The sequence below is a fragment of the Pipra filicauda genome, unplaced genomic scaffold (genome assembly GCF_003945595.2).
Source record: "Pipra filicauda isolate LSUMZ 115617 unplaced genomic scaffold, ASM394559v2 scaffold16_size7369187_pilon, whole genome shotgun sequence".
NCBI lineage: Eukaryota > Metazoa > Chordata > Aves > Passeriformes > Pipridae > Pipra > Pipra filicauda.
This window is the reverse complement of record NW_024104207.1, coordinates 2,308,394-2,334,125: the sequence shown is the minus strand read 5'-3', so window position 1 is coordinate 2,334,125 and position 25,732 is coordinate 2,308,394. Positions and strand designations below refer to the sequence as shown.

The 25,732-nt window shown below is 37.9% G+C and overlaps 1 protein-coding gene and 1 long non-coding RNA gene across 4 annotated transcripts in view; both read left to right on the top strand.

The window, feature by feature from the left end:
* THBS2 (thrombospondin 2) overlaps nt 1–2,905 on the top strand; it is a 34,446-nt gene extending 31,541 nt beyond the window's left edge. For both annotated transcript variants that reach the window (XM_027741120.2, XM_027741119.2), the window contains exon 22: nt 184–2,905. In XM_027741120.2, coding sequence (XP_027596921.1) covers nt 184–191 — 8 coding nt within the window. In that variant the 3' untranslated portion in view covers nt 192–2,905. The remainder of the gene's footprint in view (nt 1–183) is intronic.
* Nucleotides 2,906–19,040: 16,135 nt separating this feature from the next.
* Nucleotides 19,041–24,236, top strand: LOC113998410. 2 transcript variants are annotated; one of them, XR_005562921.1, is made up of 3 exons: nt 19,041–20,663; nt 20,810–20,932; nt 21,576–24,236. It is a non-coding gene; the product is annotated as an uncharacterized LOC113998410 (long non-coding RNA). The 2 variants fall into 2 exon arrangements; XR_005562922.1 differs by lacking the exon at nt 20,810–20,932.
* Nucleotides 24,237–25,732: the final 1,496 nt, after the last annotated feature.

Genomic DNA, 25,732 nt, shown 5'->3' with positions numbered 1-25,732 from the left:
TATATAGGCATATATGTATTTTTATATAAACGTCCTCCCATCTGTAGGAAAATTCAGAACAGAAAGTATTGTGCTGCATCTCTATAGCGTACCATGGTGGAGCTCTGTTCTTGTGTGAATGACTTCCTAACCAAAAAAAAAAGCCCAACCACAATTAATATTTTTTTTTTTCATTTCTTTCAGATGCTTGAGCAATGGTTGCTGCATTACCAGCAAAGTACTGTAGATGCTATGCAACCTAGACACCTCAGTACATCCTTGTACTCCCAGTTTCTACTTGTGTACCTTCTGCCCTCTGTCCTCATGCTCCACTCACCAGGTACCTCCCTGCTGCCAGGAGTGCTTCAGCCATCCCTCCACCCAAGTGCCTTCTCACAGCCAGGACTAATGAAACCTAAACGTGAACGTCCAACCCGCCACTGAAGCAAAAGCAGATTGATACATTAGAACACTTTTGTAGAGTGAAAACTTAGCAAAACCTGTTTGTTTGTTTATGTGTCTTTTTAAAAGAATGACGTTTACATATAAAAATGTAATTACTTAATGTATTTATATATATGGAGAAAAAGAGGGGGGGGTGATAATTAGCAGTCATTGTGTTTAAGTGAGGAAAAATGTGTTCTAATTTTTTGGGTGTATGGTTGACACTTCCTTGCTCTACTCTGGACTGGACTTTAGTAACACAAAGCCTCTGGGTGTAATTTTAGCGAAGTAATGGCGGGCCACACCAACAGTGAAAATTGCTTTGGATATTACAGTAAAGATCAATTTTAAACATTTCTTGATTTAAGAAGGTGTTTAACTGATGAGGATGCTCTTAATAACATCCGTTAAAATTACAGGTGGTAGAATTGTCAAATTTGTAACTCAGAGCATTCTCTAGTAGAGGCTTAATTCAGGCCAAATGGAATTGAACTAGAAACTCTCATGTGAAAGGGAAGAGTGATTCATTTAAACATCCAAAGCTATCACTATTGTTTGACTTTCAAAAAATTACTTTCAGTTGCTCTGTTTTCATTATATTCTGCATTGCCTTGTAATAAAGAACATACCATGACTATGTGGAGCAAAATGAACCAGAACCACTTTTCCACCTCTGCTGCAAAAAGCACTTTGACATCCTGAATCCTGATGTGGGTTTTTGAAAAGGTGGCAACACCACTATTACTTAATTTGGTAACATGAATTTAAGGTTCCATTTATAAATATTTTGTTAGTATTTATTATGATTATCACATGGAGCTACCTTCTCTGATAATTTATTTTAAAGCATGTCATATAATGCATCAGTAATACATTCACAAATAATGATATTTTAAAGCTATTTTTGAAAGCATATCACAATATGTAGATATTGTCAAAGCATGGCCTACACTTAAGTATAGTTTCATGGTTTATAGTCATGTATACTTTAAAGTTAAATGAATAATAAGGAATTTACAAATGGAACCTTAATATATATCCAGTTACCCTGATTTTAATATTTTTGTATTGTTACCTATGTCTGCTGTATATAGAACTTCTTAAATAATGCTGAAGGGATACCAGTGTTTATTCTAAACAGATACAACATTTACTCAGATATACAATAGTATAGACATGTTTAACATTTTTGTTTTGTTTTAAGTTGTACGAGCTTTGTTCACAAAAAAAAACGCACGCTGGTGTAATTTTATTCATAGATGAGTTAAGTAATGGAAGAATACAGTACCTCTGCCTTCTTCTACGGCACAGTGAGCTAAATGTTGAATCAACTTTTTCTCCCTTGAAATAGATTTTGTTGCTGCATTCATTAGAAAGGAATCAACAGTTGCTGGCTTTATTGCACATTTTGTAGTATTCATATTATCAATTTTTTTTTAATTTTATATTTGGTTTTGGTTGAGTTGGGCTTTTTTCCCCCAAATCTTCTTCATGAGGTTTTTAAATATTTCAGTTTCTTTTGGTGTTTCAAGTGGCATCCCCAAGTTCCAAGGAGAAGGTAGGGTGACTTCATTAAATGTAATGAGTAATAGCTGTGTAGGGTTTTTTGTTTTGTCAGAGAAAGACATCAGTGTGGGGATGAAGATGTTAATATTTGGACTGTATCATAATTTTCCTATTCTATGTAAATTATTTATGATTTTTTTTATTTCTTTTTTTTCCTTGCGAGTGTGTCAGAGAGTGAGAGTGATGAAATTTCCTTTTGTTTTGCCAAAGATTGTAAATAATTATTTATTTGTTTACATGGACGGAACTTTATCAATTAACGTCCTGATTCATTTAGTCAGATCCTCATTTTTTATATATATATATATATATTAAGAAATTAATAATAGGAAATAAACTGTAAAAAGGTTTTATAAACCAAAATCTCTTTACCTTTTTTATAGTTAAAATGTTTCTTTAAAGAAAATATGCCATTCTCCAAAGCCCTCACTTAAGCCTCTTGCCTTGCTGTAAGCCAGTTCATTTCAAGCAAACCAGTAAATCTGTTGCTTTGTTACAAATCACCAGTGTCTTCTAAGTTGTAAGCAGCAGGTTTCTCAGTATCTCTGACAAGACATCATTCCCCATGAAGTCTTCATCTGGCAAACTATCACAAATTTTATTTATAGCATTGTTACTGAGAAATATTGATCCTGCTTCTCTGTATTTGTCTTGGCCGATGTGTTTGAACAAATATATCTCCTTCTGTAATTGCTGCTTCTGAGGGTCCCATCTGAGTCTTGGGATTCATTGGTGTGAGTGGGGATTGCCTTCCTGCTGGAGATTTTCAGGAATGAGTGAGTCATTATAAACCAAACAGAATAAAATATAAGAAAAAAATCTTAGCACGAGAGATCTTTCCTACATGTATAAACTGCTTGCAGGGAGGGGAATTTGAATGCAATTAGGAAAATTAAGGATGCCCAGCATGTCAAAATGCAAATTTTGAGGTATGGACACAAGTTCTAACTTTTCTTGGCCTTACAAATATCCCAGCTATTTGGTTTCCTTGGCTTTTTGTTCCTGTATGAGTACTTGAAACATTATACAAGAAAGCCATGTAGTCTTCAGTACAATTTTTTATGAATCCTTTAAACCAAAACAAATGTTCATTCGTGTAAAGAGGTGCAAGATCATCAATGATTGACATTATTCACAGAGTGATCAAGAACTTGTTATCCACTTTCTCAACAGCTTTTTTAAAACTCTGGTATGAATCTGCAGGAGAGTTATGAGCGTGGACACTTAATTATGATTCTAAGGGAAAATATCTCTTGATGGCAACCAAACAAAACCCCACAAAACTAAACACAGGGACATAAAATGACTGGAAATGTGTGGAAATATAACAGCAGCACTTCAGTACTAGTACAGGGTCTCAGAAAAACAAGGAGGGACGGACCAAAAAAAATATGCTGTGAATGAGCAGGTTCACTATAGCAGTGGCATCCTCTGACCTGTGTTGGTTCTTCTAACTACTTTTTTTAAGTCTTTTGAAGATACTTAGGAGTATTTGCATAATCTGGGAAAAATACGTATTTAAACATTTTGCGACGTCTGCACTTCTGGTTACCAGAGAGATACGGATATGGAAGAAGAAGGTCTGAAATCTCTGAGGACAGGCTGTTTTTTCTCACAAGGGGAAACTGAGTAGAGCAGGTGTGGATTCTGCCACTCAGTCATGAGTGACACTAGGCAAAACTTTTTTCATTTTTTTCATTTCCCTGGGCATCAGGCTCCCATCTACTAAAGGTCAGTGGTAGATTTCTTCCCCTTTAAAATGCTTTTGATATGTTTTACGTACTTACTGTTTCTGGGCCAGCCATAAAACCAGGAAATACTGAAATACTGAAATCCCCCGGAAGTTAAGTTCTGATGAGACTTCTTGACAATTTTTAAAATATGGGTGTTTTGGATAAACTTTGAATAAATCACTGACTTCTGAAAAGTTAAGCTGAACTCACAGCATTTAAGGATTTGTCCGTTATAAGAGTAATGCATCTGCCATAATTTCTTCCAGAAAGGAAGGAAAAAATTCTACCCAAGTATTGTATCTGATATCTGTGTCTGCTGCTTGCTAGCTACACAATGGGGGCAGGAGCAGAACAGACTGTCACAGTCAGTGGGCCAAACCTTCATCTTGGTCAGCTCACTGGGAGTTTTACTATGGAGTTGAGTGATAGCTGGATGAGATTCAGGGTTCGGCTTGTCCTGCGGACTTCCATAGAGGAAGAACTATAATGTTTGTATGAGAACATCTGCTCTCTAAAGCCATTTGAAGAAAATATATAACTATGTAATAACTTGGCACCACACTCTTTCCATTGTGGAGAAGACCACCCCTGTAGATCAGGAAGGGAGACTTCGAAGAAAAAGAAACCTGGAGCTGATGAAAACAAAGGTTCTTCTAATCCATTATCCTTCTTCTTGAAATCTACCAGTACCAAATTCACAAGAGGAAGGTGTCAAATATTTATCATTAAAAATGATACATTAGCACTCCTAGAAGGGAAACATCATTCTTAGCCCCAGCAGTTAATGGGTGGGTTCTGCCTTTGTGCCTGCGTGACCTTTTTTACACTCATATAACTGCAAATATTTTTTATTCATATAAATATCTCAGATATTTAATCCCACTTCTCCAGCTATTGAGAACTCTGGAGATTGATTATATACTACACACGGCACAAATTTCCTTTTACTGATTTCAGATCTGTTACTGTTTAATTTCATTGACAGGCTTTATTTCTCACGGACTTTGGAAAGGAATGAATAGTATATATTTCATTATAAAACTGTATGTTAGAAAAATAATATTCTACTTTGCTTTTACTGCTCGTGTGCATATGTCTATAACGGGTTCATGCAGCACATTAAAGGTAGAAGAATTTACTCTGCTTGATAAAAAGATCAGCTGCTATGTTATTGAAATTCTGTTCTGATACAGGCCATGTTTATGGCCTTCTCCAAGTCTCAGTCTAGCTCTTCTGCAGATGAGTTGGACAGATCTTTCACAACCTTTTCTCCTGTCAATTGTTGTTGATCATTATCTGTTCTTGATATTTTTAGAGCTAAATGTGAATATGTTTGGTGTTGCTCCTTTAGAAGCAAGTGAACCATCACAGTCTACAACTTCCTTGTGAGGGGAAGAGGAGAGGCAGGCACTGATCTCTTCTCTGTGGTGACCAGTGAAAGAACGCAAGGGTCACAACCCACAGTTGTGTCAGGGGATATTTAGGTTGTATATTAGAAAGAGGTTCTTCACTCAGAGGGTGGTTGAGGGCTGAAACAGGCTCCCCAGGGAAGTGGTCACAGCACTGTGACTCTGTCAAGCTTAACAGAGTTCAAGAAGTGTTTGGATGATTCTGTCAGTCACATGATGTGACTCTTAGGGATGGTCCTGTGCAGGGCTAAGGGTTGGACTCAATCCTTGTGGGTCCCTTCCAACTCAGCATATTCTTTGATTCTGTGAATTTCTTTTCAGACACCTGCTTACATTCCTGGACTCTTTTCAGCACTGCTAAATGCACCAGTCTATGGAAGCTGGAGGGCTGCATTGCAAATCACACTTCAAATCTTAGGAACAGCTGTAATAAGGTATCTTGTAATTTACAGATTGTTTTTAGTCATTGAGATTACCTAGTCTTTTGGTAACTTCTAGCAGATATAGTTTTGACACCCCTTTTGTAAGCTGATTTTCTCTCTTTAATTAATGTTGAAGAAAAAAGAAGGGAGAGGATGGCAAGCTGTAGGGCACTGTCAGCAGCTGCAATGGATATTTTTTGACCAATGCTTTTTTATACATGTGAAGGAAATGAAACTTAATGTTTTCAATTTCGTGCAAGGCAGATTTCTCTCAGATACTCTTCTGATTGATCATTCAATCTAGTTTTCTTCCTGGAGTTGCTCTGCTGCCTTCTTGTAAGTAGCAACAACCTCCAGTAGAAAGACGTTGTTAAGACATTCCTTGGTGGTGAAACTGGAGTACTTAAGAGTTGGAACATGAAGCCCAAGCAAATTAGTCTGTCCTGATTTATGAAGATTCGGCTGCAGTGTCTAGAATTTTGCAGTCAGAAGTGAAGGACCACCCAACTGGCTGTGGATGTAATCCATTGGGGTTTTCTACATGCAGTAGCTCAGCCTGAAGAAATGGCAACAGTGTCTCAAGCTGAAACCAGTGACACTTGGAAGATCACTTGCTTTCTCAAGTGAGATTAAGTTCCAAAGATATTGGCAATTACTGTTCTAGAGAACAGCAGTTCTCCATTTAAAGAGAAAAGTTCCAATGTTTGTAAAGGGACAGGAAGAAAACCAGAACATTGTTAAGATTTGCACTATTTTCAGTTAAATGGAGCATACGCAAGCAGTAAAATGGCAAGAAACCACATTCTTTTTTTGTTCTTTTTCTTCTTTGAAAGTCTTCTTTTTAAGTCATTAAAAGAAAGACAGAAATAAAGAGTCACTTCTCTTCCAGATTTTTCATTAATATGTCAATATAAAGCTCCCACTTATTTGAGAAGGAAGCACACTCAGTTGTACATGGAGGGGACTGAAATGGTTGGTATTTATATAGTTCCAAATCAATCTACAGGATCTAATTTCTTGCTTTTGGTTGAAAATTTTATAGTTTCCTTGGTTTAATCAACAATATTAAAATGGTCAACAGTGATAAATTACTTTATTGTATCAACTTACTTGATACCTCCACCGAAGACTGGTATCTGAGCTTGGAATAGACCTAAAATCAGTATTATTCATTAAATGGAAAGAAATTAATCCATTCATGATTATAGATAGGAAGATTGCCCAACCTTGCATAGAAAATGTATTGTCATCACTGGACAATCAAGAAACCTATTGTTCTTCATGTCTAGCATCAGCCATCCCTGTGGTGTGAGAAGATAATATGCTCCCACTCTTAAACATGAGGGAAAGGGAAGCTGTGGCTGAAGAGAAATGAAGCAGAGGGCTTCTGAACACTTGGTCAATGTCTTTATCACAAGACCATCCATTTTGAAACAGGCACAAGTCATTATGGCAGCAATATGAAAAAAAAATCAGCTCTTGTTATTTCCTGTTTGGAATTTCCTCTAAAAATGATTTAATCTCCCTTTAAGAATAATTAAGACAGGCAGTCTTATTTGAATGCTTCCGTATTCCCTTGTTTACCTCTGAAAGTTCTAATTATTCATCCAACCATGGGGTATAGTGCTGGAGAGGTAGATCAAAAGAATGCTGTTCTGCTAACTTGAATGAGATCTATACACTGGAAGGCACAGAATTTCAAACATATCTTCTTTTGAGTACAGAAAAATGTTTCAGAACTAATGCCTACTTTAACAAATGATCCTGATATTTAATATATTATCTGAGTTTAATAAGACAATATTTATGGAATATTTTCAAAGGGGGAAATATTTAATATTTTACATTTGAATACATGTGGATAATATCAACTTTTTTGTAGTGATTGAAGGGTCTTTCATGTAAAATATTTTCAGTTATTAGGGTTTTTTTCTGTTTCCATCTATGGTAACTTTTTGTGAATAAAAATGAGAAGATGATTTTTGTTATTAGCAATCATTCTAATTACATGGAAGACCTGAAGTCTGGTTAAGTTTTTATGGAAATGACATGTTCTGGGAAGGAAGGTTCTATTCAAAACCATTTCACTTTTCTGCAGAGAGGAAGAACTGTTTTCTTCCAGTTCTCTTCCAGAAGGCGTCGAGTGCCTTCTGGTGAGAGAGATAGTACAACTGAGTTATTGAAACAGAACCTCACACCTGTGACATGAATCCACTCAGTGTATTGTGACAGCCAAAGAAATAGCCATAGTAAGAAATCCGACCTGCAGCTACCTTGTGTGCAGTCACCTACAGAGAAGAGGGGGAATATATGCTAAGCTCCTGAGCACTGGGGTTTGGAGATTGGCTCCATGGCTGCTGTGTTGCCTATACTAAAAATATTTTCCCCTATCCTTATGCCAATGCATCTGTGTACAATGTAGTTCCAGATTTAACACCTGAATACTGCACTTAAGATTCATTTTTTTTCTTAATGATGCATATATACTAAAATTAAACAGTTTTACTTACTTATTTCTGGAATATTCTGGAAAAAACCAGTATGGCTTTTTTCTTCTATGAACTGGGGTTTAATAATGCTCCTGTATGTCCTAGAGCATGAAATAATGATTAGAAAGCGTTCTTAAAAAAACTCCAGTGCAAAACATTGTAGTGTTGTAACACTGGAAGGATAGTTGTGCATTTTCATTCCTGTGCAGAACGAGTTCATAATGTGATGGCTACTATTTCTCAAAAAGTGTGCATTGTTTAGCTCCGTAATTACATACATACTTTCCTCCCTGTGTTGTTTCTCCCAAGAAAGCATGAAATATTGCAATTTAACACTGCTTTTGGTAAATCACAACCTATTTCATATCAGCTGTTACTTTGCATCAACTTCTTAGGTCATGCTCACATCCCAAAACAGAGGAGAACCACTATAGATTTTGCAGTACTTTCAGAAATAAAAGATTACTTGAAAAACTACTGCAGTAATTTCTATATTTTCAAAATAAATGAATACTGTGTTTTCACATTGTTGAAAAGTGGCTTAGAAAACCTTTGGGCTGTGATGTCAAAACAATTCAAGATCCTGAACTTGTATTTCTCAAGAAGAGGGATTAATTTTTGCAAGGAACTGTAAATATTTTACTGTGAATAATAAGTAAGAAATGGAAGTATCTGAGACATCTTTACCTTTTCTACTGCTCATTAAACACTGCATAGATATGTCCATGTGGGATAAGCTAATGTTGTCAATTTGCCTTATTAGGACTACTAGTTTTTCATACACTGCTTCATAATTTAGAAGTACATAAATAATCTTTTAGCAAAAAGCCTGACACTTCTTATGTTGAAAGTGTTTTGCATTTGAAATGTCAAATAAAACTGAAGTTGTGGAAAGAGTTATTAATTCAAAAGGAAACGCTCTCAGAGCATTTTAATTTCCTGATAAAACCAGGGATAACCTACAGGAAAAGTAGAATATCCTCCCCATTTTACCTGCCACAGCACTCAGAAGAGCATAGCAATGCCAAGGTTTTGGGAGTCAGTCTCCCACCATCACAGTCCAACAGGTACTGAGAATGAAACCAGAGAAAAACGAAGACAAAAAGGCTGTGATGGGAGGAATCTGTACAGCTATTTGCCGGGTCCGACAACATCAAATAGCAGTTCCTGATGGGGGCTCTTAGGGATTTCTAAATTTTCTTCAGGTTAAATATTAATTTCCTGAAGTGTATTAAGCCAAAGGGATTGTTTTTAAAAACATGTCTTGTACATAACTTTGAATGCCAAATGTATCTGTCACCTGATTCATCTAAAGTTTGTTTTCATTCTCTTCCATCGATGATACTTCAGGGGTCACATTGCAAAAATTAATCCCCCTTCTTTTCATACTAAATGAAACACATTTTGTATACTATAAAGAGAACCATTCAACTGTCAAAGAGAGCTCTTTTCTTATTCAGAAAGTGTTACGGAGGCTCATGTGTGCCAGAGATACTGCCAGGGGAGGAAGGGAAAAATCTGACCCTTGTGATGAGACAGAGATATTGTGTGGTGAGGAGGAGAGGGGAGTGCATCTGAATTTGTGTGGTTCAACTGTGAGACACAAAACTTTTGGACACTCTATTAATAAAGTTTATTAATAGAGGCTTTCTGCTAGTTAATGGGTCAAGGATATTAATTTTGCTCACCCTGGGTCAGTCAAAATGCACCTGTGCCTGTATCAATTTGTAAGTACACTTTCATATAGACAAACCTGTATATAGACAAAGTAAATGCTCCTGTGCACAGGGCTTTGAATGCAAATCACAATGAAAAATGAAGTTCTGTCACAATTCCTGTTAACAAAAGCATAGCTGCTAACTCAAAATAGTCTTGGACAAAAATATCAGTACTATACTTAAAGGCTCAGTGGCAGATGGAGACATATTGTGATGATTTGTGCTGCAAAGGGGCCTCCACTTTTTTACAGTATCTATGCCAATATCACTTTACTGAAGCTATTGAAAAGTCAGCAGAACATCTGTCAGAGGGAGACATGTAACATTCCAGATGTGGCTTAGAGAAATGAGTGCAGGGAAAGCAGCAACAATAAAATCACACAAAATTTTATAGGGACTGACAAACCATATGAAAAAGGTAGGCAGGGGAAGAAAAATACTCTGCTCAAGTCATAGTCAGTACTTGCAGAAATGTAGGGTTTAGTCTGCACAGACCATCAGCCACTATCTGAACCACCTAAGATGCCTGGCAGGTTACCCTGGGGAACTGCAGTATGGTGTGCATCAGAAGCCAGCTGCTAGGCTTTCTTCATAGCTGTGTATTTTTTATTAAATAATTGTAAAACCAGAGAGCCAAATTCTTGCTTCACTTGTGCAAAGGGAGGCTGAAGAGTTTGATGTATGCATAAAATACAGATCTTCCTCAGACTGAGTTTACAGAGGTGGCATTTTTCACTTACATTCCTTTTGCTAGGGAAATTTTTCTCTTTTTCTGTTTTCTTAATATTTTCGGGAGATTGAAGGCCACTGACTCATGTTCATAACTAAGAAATACCAAAGGTTTTTCAAGATCAAAACAGAAATTGTTTGAGATTGTTAATGATGAGCCAAGGGTAACTGTTAAATTATATTTCCCAAAGGAATACTGGCCATAAAGGATTGGCCATTCCATTTGGTCTATGTATCAAAATGCCCCATTTGCAGATATAACTGTAATAAAAGGTCCATTTCCACATGTGTGAGACAGAGGATATTATGGTAAACAAAACAAAACAAAACAAAACAAACAAAAAACAAAACAAAGCAAAACAAAAAAAAGGCAAGAATACTATCCACCAAACCCAACCAGAAATGGTATTTAACCATCTGTGTAGATATCTACACCAAACCTACGTCCTGAGGACCTCTCTGCCACCGTCCAAGCTTGCTTGGCCCCGGCAGTTGAACCTCAGGATTAAAGGGTGGGCTCAGTTCAGCGCACACTGTGTCTCACCTAAAAAATCCACTGCGCAGGCTCGAAGGGTTAATGACCTTTCCCAAATCTTCGTTCGCGAAGACTGGCCATATATACATACAGATATCTACACCTAGCTTAACAGGTGTCAACAGGCTTAACAGGATATCTACACCTATGCTTCGTTCTCAGTTAGTAAGGAAAAACAGGCATTCTTAGAACAAAATTTTTATTTTAATTTAGATGTATAAAATAAGACAAGTAAAGCTAAAAAGTTCAAGTCCAAGACAAAAGCGGTATGCATTTATAAAACCTATTCTTCAGGATGCAGAAGGAAATCATCATTCCTGTTTCACTCATAAGTGAATATAACACTACAGATATTCTATATTTTTCTGGTATGGCCTTTAAGTGAGAACATTTCTCTTACACACTCTTAGTGGAATATAACAAAAATCATTCCATAAAGGTTTTTCAAGGCGCACTTAATTTTATCCAGGCAAATGGGAGCAAGTGTTTGATTGAACATGCTGATTCAGAAGCATTCATTACCTGTGTTCACTGGACTGACTTCATCCAAGGTGACCTTTGCTTTATTCACATCACTGCACTGGCGCATTTAAATAGAATTACTTAAGAATGACCTATTTCTGAGCTTAAGCAAAAAGACTCTGACCAGACAGAAGGACCCAAATGACTGTAATTTTGGACCATAGCAGCTGCACTCACTTGAGATTGCTACTTTTAGAGATGTTAATAATATTGGAATAGATACAAGTCCTCTCCTAAACATTAAGTAATGGTGCTGTGATATATAGGTCATTGCTTGGATATGAGAAACCTCATCACTAAACCAAAAATCAGTTTTGAGCAACTGTTCCAGCTGGCTCTGCTTGGAGAAGGGGGTTTGGGCTAGATGTTTTCCAGCAGTCCATTCCCACCTCAGCCACTACATGATTTTATAGCAAATGATGGAAAAATAAATGAACTCTTATATAGACTGCTAGAAGCACAGGATTCAGGTGCTTCCTTGTTAGTGGCAAAGCTTCAACAGCAAATTAGACTGAATAAGAATATCTGTAAGTAGGTTGGGATTTCAGTTTTGGACTTAGATCTGACTTTGAAACAGGGATATGTGTGAGGCTGTACAGTTATCTTATATTTAACCCGTATTTGGTATCACATGCAGACTATCAAATTACATAGATCCTGAAGGAAGATAAGGTACTGACAGTGAAAAATTAACTAGTACTCAAAGTAGGGTTTTTACTAATCTTGGTTTCTCAAAGAAATGAAGCTGGTACAACCATCTGTCTATCATCTGCTAGTAAATGACTAACAGAAGTTTTACGTTCATTGGCCAGTTTTAATTGACTTGACAGAGCTGAATTTGACAGACATTTCAAAAGTTTATTAAGTACATAAGATTTGTGCCAATACGATTGATTAAGATTTCCATGTGGATTCTCTTTTTACTAGTAAGTCACAAAAACACTGAAATCTTTTCTTATAATTAGCAGATCTCTAATCTCTTTCATGTATTAGAAGTATAAATCTCATAGAGCAAAATTCAGTTACAAAACTTAAATGGACTAAAAGTGAGTCACTAGTTCCAGTGCCCATGGACTTGCTTGTGTCCCTGGAGACCCCTCATGAGTGGCCCATTTACATGAATTTGAAACAAACAAAACCAAGTTGTCGTTATTTGTTCTGCATCAGTAGTGAAAGCTCTAATCAAGCTTCATGGATAACTTGCTAGGTACTGCACAAGCACAGTTTAAGATGCATTTTGTTGTCCTGGAAAACCTGTTAAGTGGCCTGTGTGGTACACAGGTGCAAGCCTGTATGGAAGCCATAAGTGGAGGGAAGGACAGATGGAGAATGATGTAATAGACTGGTAAGGGGGTTTCTCCAGATTTCCACAGAAGGTCATTGAGGAACTGAGAACAAAACACAGTTTTCAAAAATGCCAGTTTTTGTTTTTTCTCATTAGCATCTAATGTGAAGTCTCAGTCAGGATTTGAAAAGGCAAGAGAAATGAGTTTAGTTTGTCCTCTAGCAGGTAAGATCTTTTAGACTAATTGTCTTCCTCCATGTTGTTGGACACAGACATTGTTGTCTATGGTAAAATGGATAAAAGTAACAGGTATGCATCTAGGAAAGACTTAGGGAAAAAAAATCATACCATTCAATGCCCCGCTACTTATATTTCAACAAAAAATAGTTTGAAATAGTAAAACAGTATGGTAGTTCCCTGGTAGACTTTATAACGTCTTTCATGCCACTTTTGCTCTTCATAGCCTCTTAGAAGATCATGGTATTTTTATCTTCCTTCTTGACATACAGAAGAAAACATGTACACCACACTCCAACCAATGAATCAACCAACTGTAAATATATGGAATTGTGTAATTGTTGACTGATTTTTGCATCCCCAGAACCTTCAAATATTTTGATCAATTCAACTTTGATTCATGCCTTGACAAAGCATTTTAATCCAGAACTAAGGAAACTAATCCTGTTCGACTCTGTGTCTATTCCAGTATTTACATGCATTTAAACTTACATAATTTAGTTGGATAAGAAACTTTTTTATCCCAGATTAGTACTTATTTTGCCTGAATGTCCTAGTTGAATTTTCCACTTCTCACTGGTACATAAATTGTTGAAGCACACAGTGACTCTTCATTCATTTCATTCTACAAAAGGAAATAAGCACAAAGGAGCTGAACGTATTTCCTAATTTCTCATTTTATATACCTCTGTTAATATTCCCCTGACTGATCTTTTACTGTAATTATAGTTGGCAGTGAAATAACATCCTGGATTTTTGGCTTCTAATACATTGTCTTTGATTTTTCCTACTATAAGTAAAAGGTAAGTCAGAAATATGGTTTATGAAAGCTAACCCATTTTTTTTCTAAATCCCTTCCTCCCAAGCAAACCAGTATCAATCTCTTCTCATAAGTTACACATTATAGGGCTCAAAATACTTTTCTTGTTTTTCACTGCACTGTTTTCAGGTGTTCTGTATTTCTAACATGCATGGGACTCAAATCTGATTACAAGAAGAGCAGAAAGATTGCATCATGTGTCTTGCAAAACCACGCTCCAGTTTATAAATATCCAGTATGAAGTTTTTATTTTTTTCAAAAGTTTAGTTTGTGATCATCTGTCATGTAAGGTGCTTTTCTCTACAATTCTGCCCCAATTTTGTGCAACCTACTTTCTGTTTAGACAGTTGGTTGCTTTTCCACTTGTCTGTATCAGGCTGTCTGTCCGCTGTTACATGTGTACTAGAGGAATGGTCAACCCATTTGAGAGCAGGAGTAGCTTGTTCTTTCGAAATCTGGATGTCCTTTGCCACTGTGAACTTAGAGCTGTGCATTTTTCATTCTGGACCAGCACGGACATAGGTTAAAGAAACAAAAGCATATAGTGTTAATGAACTTAACAAAGCCACTGATCTCTGTAAGCAATGCTAGCAGTTATTCTAGTCTCCACATGGATAATTAGGTAAGGACATGGCTACAGATGCTGACTAGGTCTCTTGCATTTCCTGAAGTCCCGATTTCTGTGTGCAGAGGCCCTTTGGGACAAGATTGAATAAAACAATTAGATTTCTTTAGCAAAAGTTGATTGAAGAGACCTCTTTCATCTAGATTGCATATTCAGTTACCATTGTCCTAAAAACACACCGTTCAAGAGTGATAATTCCTTCAGGATAAAAATGATAAGGGTGAGCAGAGCCTCCTGGACCAGGGGGAGTGAGTATGAATCCTGGGAACACAGAACTGTGGAGGAACTGTTACTCTGAACTCTGAGATTTCAGATGGGATTAGTTGGACTGAATAGGGAAGGGTGTGGGAAAATTAAAAAAGAAAGAAAAAAAGAAAGGAAAAAAGCATCTTTAAATACTTGTTGCAGTTTCTGAGGCCCTTCTTGGTAAAATACTGCATTCTTCAAGCAAGAAGTGATTCTGTCTTAAAAGATGGGCATTGTTTCAATCCAGCAATCCCAACGTAGAACAGTTTATCCCAAAGGAGGAATATCATTTGATTTCTGACTACAAACTAAATCTGATTAAAGAACTTTCAGGGAACAGCTACCTAATTAGCACTGTTAAGCTAAGATTATTGCACCTACTGACTATAATACCAGTGATTATCCGGGGAGAACATGAATGCTGAGAAGAAACTGCTATTATACCTGAACTGCCCTTGACACTTTTGGCATCACAGGAGGTGGACATATGAGAAATAGGAATGTCCCCAGCAGATCCTGCTTGCCAAAGATTTCAAATTGCAACCCCACACTGTGTCCTCATACCCCATAGTGGAGAACACATATGGACAAATACTGGAAGTGGAAATAAATGTTTCAATAGTCACACTTCATAACAGTAGTGAGAATCAGAACCTCATGTTTGCAACTCTTCATCACTTCTGTGTGGAATATCTGAAAGCCTTAATTGTCCATGGACCTAATCACGAGGTGATGATCACTGCCAACAAAGTGCTGAGAGCTCTCAGCTTCCACTGCAGTCAGAGTAGGGAGATGAGGATACCCCGTACTTTGCAGCAGCAACAGCATTGTCCTGCCTCTCCAAACACATGCTGTTTTCTGAAGTTTCTAACTGAGAAAAATTGTTGTTACTAAGCAGACAACAGCAACTCAGCTGGAGTCCCAGCTGCACGCAGGCCAATGGCCTCAAATCCCTTGCCCCACTTCGAAGAGAACTGTTTCTGACTCTGGAGAAGAAACAAGCCATTTGATCAGTGACTCGCAGAAGACCATCCCCTCCCCCATCCTCCCGTGCCTTTCAAATCTCCTTGAATTGTATCTCCTACCCCCAGTGTGCAAGGGAAGCCAATTCCAGTGATGTCAATAGGCCTCCTCCAAGCAGACTACGTGTCATCAAAGAGCTGCTCCTCAGAGAAAACCTGTAGCAGTGCCAAGAGAGAGCACAGGCTGCCAGCCTCAGAGAAACATTTCTGTTCTTGAGTGGGGTCAAAGGTCACTGGCAGCTCAGTGATTCATCAAATCAATCAGGCACACTGAAGACCGATTCCAGAAGAAGAGTCCAAAGTAAACACTATGATTCAGAGAAGGATAAATGACACAAGAATCCAAAGGAGTCCTTGAAGAAATGGAGTGGTAATATTTCATTAGACCTCCTATTGCCACATTTAAACAGCTCCATTATGTACAAGCGTAAAGTGATGAGGCCTTGAAAAATAGGGAAGTCCTGCGGGAAAGATGGGGTGCGTTCTCACTTTAAAAGTGGACTGAAAAAGAGCTTCAGAAATCCTAGTCCTGAAGCTTGTAAAGTAAATAATGAGGCAGTTTTGCCCATAAGAATGCTTTAAGGTTGTCGTTATTTCTGAATGCATATTGATATTAGTTGTTCTGGGTTCTTTCTGGTGTACAACAAATGTTTACTGAGGCCAGGGCTATAATAATGGGATTACTTTTAGTATTTTAAATCCCGTAGCCAACGACAGTGTGTACAGGATATTATTTTCATTTTTACTGTTAGCTCAGGTATTGTGCAACTTGATGAAAGGGACATGTTTTTTTAATGCTACTCTCTTCAAAATTTGTTAGGCTAGATTTCTTCGTAAAAGTGAGACTCTTCAAAAGCTAAATCCCATCTTAAAAAATTCATGGTTATCTTGCAGTCCTAATGCTTGTGGTCCAAATTTTTGTCAGGAGCTGAAGGCTGGGTCCTGTGCTCAGGGCCAGGGCTCAGAGATTTGGGAATGAGTGCAGGGCTAGGAATTGCCCTCGATGATCCTTGTGGGTCCCTTCCAACTCGGCGTATTCTGTGATTCTGCAGTCCCTGAGGGATGTGGGCCTGACCACGGGGGTCCATTGGGGCATGACTAAGGAGCCAGGGTCCATCTTATCCCCCAGCAAGGAGCAGGGCAGCTGGGAACACCAGGCATCAAGTCACCTCCCTAGAGATGGTGATGGGCTGAGAATGGGCCAGGACATGGGCCGGCAGGTGGGGGTCAGGATATGGGCCTGCTGGGGGGAGCCAGGGTCAGACATGACTGCAGGAAAACGTGGTGAGACTGAGAGTAGGAGCCTCATCTGAGGCAGCCTCCAAATAAAGGTTATACAGCCCTGGCCAGGGCATTTTCCAGTTCTTCCCTCGCAGCAGCTTTTGCTGTGGGCAACAGCCCTGCCTGCGGTCAGCTAAACCTCTAGGAGAGAGGGAGGGAGACAGAGGAAGGGAAGGAAGGAGGCAGGCCACACAGGGTCCTGAGAAATTGATATTCAGATGCACACAAATGTTATTCTGAATTTCTCTAGTCTGAAAGTCTTGGCAGGGCTTCATCTTTTGTAAAATTTGAGATAATTTGTGGTTCATACCAGGTTTGGTGGTCTTTTAGTGAAGCAAAAAAGCAGTCCTGCCTGCCAGACCAGGTGGTTCGGAGCTGTAGACCGTGTGAAAGGTTTCTTTAAACCATACAGATCAGTTACAATTGCATTCATGCTGTCTTTGTCAGAAACCATAACATAAAATGCTTAATCCCCCATAGGAATTAAAGCCAGAATGTGTTCCCTAGAGCTATTTCCCCGCCTCCTCCCTCCACTCCCTCTGCTTTTTTAATACCAAGTTTTACCTTCCAACAGGACAGCAGTCATCCCACTGCATGAATTTCTGCTGCTTCTTCACTAGGGAATTAACTGGGATGCTGTATTGAAATGGAGCTTCATCTTTGCTGGCATCCCACTGGAAATCCCTTCAGCTTTTTCAGATAAGTTTTGACATTGATTCATGCTGTGCTGGTAGAGGAGGCTTTATCTTTCTCTTTCAAGAAGTTCTGTAATGGAGAAACACTAGTGTTTTGTTTAAAAAATCATAAAATTGTTTCCTCATTTTCATGGCACTCATCTCTGCTCTTACTGGTACATACTTCGAAATGAAACTTCAGCCCAGAAGCACTGTTTAAATGGACAGAGGAACCACTCTGTATCCCACAGTTTCTGAAAGGGTTGAGCATGAACCAAGGACTCCACAGCAACCAGCTGCAGCTGCACATCAGTGGTCTGTGTCTTTAAGAGTGCAAAAAGTCTTCATAATAGCCTCTTCCCACTGTAAAATATGACTAATTTTGTAGCTGTATATATTTACATTGTTAGTAAGTACTGAATATATGATTCTATGAACTTGTGGCCTAGGACAGTTCTGTCATGCTTAATTGCTGAGAGATAGTTCCTACCTATCAGTGACACTCATGGTTTCACAAGGTGTCTCAACATTTGATATGGCAAGAGAAGTGCTTAATATGAGCACTGGCAGATAAATCACCTGGCCTCAGGTTATGGACCTGTAACCAAAGAACTCTGCAGGTGGGATTGGGGATGTAGGGAATTGGGTAACAGAAAAATCTGTTAGAAAAAAGTGTCATGGAATACCTAGTGTTTGATATTATTTAGACATAAGTGGATAATAGTAATCAGGAAACATTTAACATATTTTATTAGATGCCCAAAGACAAAGATGCAGACAATATGTTAATTTTTTTTTTGCAAATATAATTAATTTAAATGATTATGTGGAGTACGTACTTCTACTCATTAACCTCCCAAGTTGCTTCATAAGCACACAAACACATCATATTTTGAAGGGATTGCAGAACACTAGCTATTAATTCATGTTAACTCTGTAGTCTCAATCTTCACAATCTTTGGAAATCTGCCCAAGGGGTATAACCCTTGTAAGACCTCAGAACTCTTTTCTCATGACTAGAGAAGGTTATATAAACCATAGAGGGGTTCTGTTATGTATCTATCTTTTATTTGTTTTATTTATTAATTTTTTTATTCACTCCCCTTAAACCTTTTAGAATGAAATAGTATTGCTTAAGCAGAGGAAAATGAAATGCAAGCCAAGGTTAAAGAAAGAAACAGGAATATTTATAGTTCAGACAATTCTGTAATTGTTTTGTCTGGGTCAAAATGATCTACCAAAGTTTTCTTGGCAATGAAAACTTGAATGAAAAATTTTGGTCATATCTGATTAAATTTATGCAATAGAGATAGAACTAAATAATTCTGTCTGATAGACACATTCTTCTCTTTTGTGCATTATTGTTTTACTTATTTTTTAAAATGTGGTAGTCCTTGGAGGTTCCAGTGACCGTAAGGGCTGATTCTGTAAATAGAGGGTAAGAGATAGTCTTCTCTTAAAAGGTCCTGCAGTGGAAAAAAACAGGCTCAGGAAAGGATAGAAGTGCATAAGGCACACGATGACTTGCAAATCTGTTGTTTCAAAATTATTTTTTTTTAGTTGTTCCAGCTTTTATCCACTGATGTATTGGCTAGAATTTTATTTACTGTATCTCAGGCAGTATATCAAATGTAAGCTAGAGCAATGGTGGGTATGAAAGGAAAAAGAGAAGACATGAGGGATGATGGTGAACTGAATGAACTTTCTCTTCAGTCAGACAGGTGAACTTGCTCAGGAACAGAAGGAAAAAGTTAACTAGGTAGAGAGCATATTTTCGCAACCATGTCAATTCCTGAAGATCCCTGAGAAAATATTTAGTACTAGAACCAATCCTCAGTACAGTTGTAACACAGATTTTTCTTTCTATTGTGCAACTCCTTGAGACAGGAAGAGTAGAATAATGCCTAATTCTATCGTTAGCCTTCCCTGTACAGCTTCAGTGAGTGAAGGAGAGAGAGACTATTGTTTTAGATCATTTTATTCCCTCCTGACCATATCTGTGGAATTTTCCAAGGTCTAATTGAAAACCCTAGGAAATGAACTCAGATGGATTTTAGTGTTGTAGACATGTGTGCTTTTGATGGGAATCTCCTGATCACTCTCACTATTCACGTTGTGGTTCTTGCTGCAGAGTCATCCTGGAGTGCATGAACCTGATGTTTTTTGAATGAAATGAAACCAGCAGATGCACTCCAGAAGCAAGCCCCATGACTTGCTGCTGCCAATGAGATGTCAGACCACAGGACAGCCAAAAACTAGAGTATCCTGTCTGCCATCCTTGAAAACAACAGAGTAATGTGTCCCTCCCTGAAGTGGCAAATCTGCCTGCCCTTCTTCCACTTTTTTTGCTGCCTTTAACATTTCAAACAGAGGTGTTTCTCTGAAGGTCCACTGGGACTGAACTCAAATCTTGCCTTGGTTTCATGCTGTGAGCTAACTCCTGGTCACCTGGGGGTTTGCGTCGGGTAGTCTGAAGCGCCCAGATGACAGCCCATTGTTACTCCTGATTGCTACTGGCTAAAATGTTTGTGTGTCTCACACCAAGCCAATATAACTGTTTGATACTTAGAGGAAATGAAAGTGAAAATACAGAAAAGTGCAGAGCTGATAAAATAGTGCCCACATCATCTTTCTGGTTTAGCTGTAACATGATGCTGAAAAGTGTCATGGCAGTTTCCAAGTCCATCCATCAGAAAAACCGCAAAAGCTTAAATAAACTTCAATGAATGAATAAGTTATCATTGGAATACAGTTCAAAATTCTAGCTGACATAGCTGTATGGAGACAAGATTTTGCATATTTTTTTCTCCTCTCCTGTCTTGGTTATTGCAATGCCATTATCTTTCTCTTTTACAGTAAAACTTATGAATGACCTGGAAAAAATGTAAGCTTACTCAGTTATACAAGGCAACATCCAAACAATCCAGGTAAGTTTTGAAAAACGTGTGAAAAACAAACAAACAGAAATTGTATTAGTCATATCTCTGCTTCTCTGTGAGTCTATATGTCAAACTATTTCACTACAAATATGCAATTTAGTAAAGGAGTCACGTGATTCTTTTATGTGCATAAGGAGATTTTAAAAAAGGACCTCAAACAACTACAAGCAAAACTGTAGCAACTGCAAAATGGGTTTTAGCCCTAGCCTATTGTTCCAGAAGCATTTGGACTTGACTCTTGGAGCAGGGCTCAACTGGTAAGTATTCAACAAATGCAGTTTTTTTCCAGACTCTTTTCTTTCTCTAGTACATATATTTATGCTCTGGTTTTCCATTGAATCTTACCCCTATGATATATTTTTGTGCACTCCTTAAAGTTTGTCAGAAAAATTTCTGTTTATGCTTAGGTCAAGCTGCCGAAAACATTTGGTCATTTTAACTTTTTAAAAAGTTATCAAAATAAGCTAATTGATATCTTTACTGGATTACACTGTACTTGATTTGCAAAATGGGTAACACAGTAGAAATTCGCTAGGGATACATCGTATTTTGGTTATACAGTCTGCACTGCTAAGTTATGTGATCAAATCAGATAAGCTGTGAGGAAGGAGGAAGAAGGAGAAGGAGTTTTGCTGAAGCCTGAAATAACGTGATGTACTTGGGTCAGACATAAGGAGGAGCCACAAATTTCAGGAGAGGAAAAAACCCCTCAGTACATATTCTGTGAATTTTTGCCTGTATTAGGACAGAGATCACTATCTATGATCTCTAACCACTGCTTACTTCTGGTGGGCTGCACAAGGCATGTGCAAAAACTGAGTCACTTATGTTCCTAAACACAAGTGGGACTTAAGCAGGACTAAGTAGCATGTAAACCGAATATATATCCCATTCCAACAGGATGGATTTCACCTTAGGAAGATTAAGAAGTGAATGACCTGCTCAAGAAAAAGATCAAGTCACCTGGCTTTTGTTTGTTGTTGTTCTAAAGAAAGGATGAAGCATCAGGAGCTGTGTGAGTGGCTTTACAGTGGACAGTGTATTGTTTTCTTCAGTTGCCATAGATCTATCAACAGAGTATTATCTCCTCGGTAAGAACTGGTTTTGCACTTCTGCACTTAAGATCAAGAATTATCAATTTTGTAGCAAGGAAGCCATGTAAATGAGGCCTCCTAAGGAATAAAAAAAAAAATCAGATCCCACTGACAATATACAGGCATTTTTAAAATAGCTTGGACTTGAACATTAGAACTGGTTAGAAGACAAGCCTGGGGAGGTCTTAATAGAGATTTACTAGCAATTTTGGAAATATTTAGGTATACTGCATTAGCTCTACTAAACTATAATCTGAATGACCAGGTTTGTACAGACACTACCAATATTCCAAAGAGGAACATTTTGCCATCTTCCATCCGTCTCTCTGCACTGGTGCTAAGATCACAGAGATAATTGTATGAATAGTACCAGCTACTCTGTAGCCTCCCATCATTACAAGTACCATTTTGACTAAGAGAAGTATAAGCGCATTGCATGATTCAACCCATTTTATATTCATTTCACAAAACCTCCTGTAACTTAAGTTCTGACAAAAGTTCTACCTGGATATTAAAGATGAAAGACCAGTAGTGTCCTTTTGGAAAGTTTAATAATTTTAGGTCAGTAGAACTTTAGAATGGTTTGAATATTCTGTCTGATCATGTCTTTAGTGTGTATGTATATATTGTCTTTCAGGAGTTCCATACAAAATCTACTCAGATTATGACTAAAAGATTGTGTCTTAACTGACTAAGAACCTTGAAAAATTCATCACAAAATTGAAAAGTCTATCTGAGCTCTTTCTAGCTCCAGGGTTAGCAATAAAGGTTCTGGAATCACAATTTATGTAAAATCATACTGAAGAGATTGTACAGTGTGGTCTGGAATAGAGAAGAGAAAATGCTTTTTTAATCACTGAATTTAGAAGTTTGGAAGCTGTTAGAGGGAAAGAACAGGTATCTTGAGTAGAATGGTGTCAATTTTGCATAGCTGAACTTCAGAGTAAAAGATGAATTGAGAGAAAAAATAAAAATATTTTCTCAACCAAGTAGACGTAGAAAGAAAGTGTGTTACAGTGCCCAGAAACTCATTTATGTGCTGTGTTAAATCATCCAGGGCAAAATTGTTTCTGTGTGTTCCCTGGTCTGTTATGTCCTATTTTGTCTTGTAGGGGAAAAAAATCCTGACTTTAAGGAATAGATTATTCTTAATCTTGTAAAGTGTAAATGTATCTGTTGTTTCATAATATCTGCATCAGCCCTTAAAACAATTAAAAACACTCCAATCCCAACTCTGTTAAAAAATCTTCTGTCCTGATGTGTGAAATGATCAGAAATAAAAACTTCATTTCAGCCAACAGAGAAAGATTTCGTGATTGGTCACAAAAATAATTTCATGATTTTCAGCCATGTGAAAGAACTAAGGAGGTCTGTTTGAAACTACCCCCCTTCTGATTCAAAATAGCATTTTCCATATTCAGAGTTGTACCACATTTTGCTATGTAGTTCCTTTTGCTGTTTCCAATTTCTATAAAAGAGTCGTTCAAGGACACATCATGTGGTTTTTTAAATTGTTTGGTTTTGTAGGTTAAAAAAATGCTATTTGTGATACAAGTTCTGTTCTTTCAGCACTGCAAAAATTCTGTCATGTCCACTATAACTTTTTCTCTGTGCTTCCTATTTGTCTTGGATTGCAATATGTTTTCAAGTCACTGACAATGGCTAAAGCCACTGGTGATTTTAAATGTTACTTGTATCGTGTAGGTTTATCTTGCAAGTAGCTGGCAAAAACCCACATGTGAATATATATCTTCTCTAGTGAAATATTCAATTTAAAAAAAAAAGTTCTTTGGAAAATGGTGTTTATACCAAGTGTTTGTATAGTAAGTTTAATATTTATCCATGTATTGCCCTGAAATATATTCTACTTTAGGTAACTATGCATTACACAATTTTGAAGTCAGATCCTTTGGACAAATTTTATCTGTGGATTCTGTTCTGTGTGAAGGATGCTATGAAGGAGATGATGGCCATAGATCCTTCATTCAGATGTGATTTCATCACAAGTTTCAGGTCACTGCCTATCTGTGTGCTCACCTGTGTTTATCAACACCTCTCAAAGAACTAGAATAAAGTGAAGTACCTTAGACTGCTTTGTTCATGCATGCATGTCACTTTGGGGGATTTAGGAACAGTTAGTTCATCCAAGGCAAACAAAGCCTGAAATCTAAGTAAGATGAGACTGCTGCACACCTCTGCCAATTGAATGATCTATCTTGATGCTTCTCTGTAAAGCTATGCATTTGATTCCCGACTGTTTGCATTATCAATGTCTAACAGGGAGATTTTTAAACAATGGTGCAGAAATGGTCCGTGGCAAGGGAGTGTAAGACTGTCTAAACTAAATGTGTGATCCACAGCTGAGGAAAGCACACTTTGGAAGAATATGGACTGAGTCATGGCCAGGAACACCAAAATCTGGGAAGGTGGTCTTGCCTAGTCACAAAATAAAAATGTGTATAATTGATGTTTCTTTGTCGTGATAATTTCTTTGAGAAAGATTTGAATCTGGTACAGTTGTCCAGAATATGGGAATCTGTAAGGAAAGGCTAACATGTTTGGCTGTCTGTTACACAGAAACAAAACAAAGCAAAGCAAAATGAAAAAAAGAAGGAAAAAACCAAAGTTTTTTTGGCAGGGGGGTTAATGAGTCATTGGGTAAAAATCCTGCAGCTGGATAACACTGTAGCTGAGACAGTTAATTACATACAAGGAGATGTCAGGATATAGCTCAGACAGCAAGAGGGAAGGGAGCAGAGGTTTGGTCATGGCAGTCAGCATTCTCTTGGCCAGGAAGTGCTGAGCTTGCATACACAGCCTGGGCACATCCTGGCCAGAGGAATCCAGCCTGTGGCATGCGGATATGGAGGCTGAAGCCCATGTATGGACAAATGCTCAAAGAAATTGTGGCTATTTAGAGATCTGGATTTTCCCAAATTAAAGAGGTCAAACATGGCAATTGGAATTAGGCTAGCTCTGCTTCTAGACATTCTAAGGTAAAAACAAATTCTTAGATACTTAATACCTTAGTGATAAAAAGCACAGAGAACTGAAAAATTGAGATCTTGCCTCTGTTTTCTAAGTAGGAAAGAGAATCCTTGTCTCCATTGCAATAAAGCAGGGTTAAGATCAAAAAAGGTCTGAATAAACCATTCCAGACTATGCTCAGTGAGGGTGGGATTCAGCTCCAGCTTTATTCAGGCTTCTGTACTTGAACTAAAATCTGAACACTCACTGGCAGTCCAGTCAATAAAATCAATCGAACCTATATGGAATAATTAACCTGACCCTATGGCAGATACTTGGCAACAGTTAGCTAAATACGTTTCTAGATTTCATCAACATCCATACAACTGCTTGCATATGGGCATTTAATGCCCCAAGGCACCCATCTAACCCCCAGCAAGTCACTGATCTCCCGCAGGTCCTATACATATTTGCCAGCCCCGTGTGGATCCCTTGGACACCCAGCACATTTCCAATGAAATGTAGGGGCAGCAGAATAAAGCTTTCTCGATTATATAGACTAAACACTGTTGACCATAACACCTAAGAATCAGTAAAGGAGCAGTAGGTGCCTTTAAGTAGGCATAGCAGATGCTAGGCAGCTGTTGACCAAAGCTTTCTGGTACTGTGTCTTTGGATGCTGAATGGCTAGGTTAGCCTCTACCTCACTTCAGAAAGCACTACACTGAATAGCATGTATTAGGAAAGCGCTTAGGTAAGGGTTAAATGTTAAATACTATGATTCACTCAGGCTCCTGAGGCCCAGCAGACTCTTTCCTTAGTAGCTGGCTTCTGTAATAAAAGACATTTTTAAAAAATTGACTGCGTTTTCTCCTTCCTTGAGGAAATGAGAAATTTGTCCCTCATGAGGCACATTAGATTAGTCTCCTCCCCTCCCTTAAATCCACTTCTGAACTTCAAGGTAGATAAAAATATTATTTAGCATAAAACAAAACC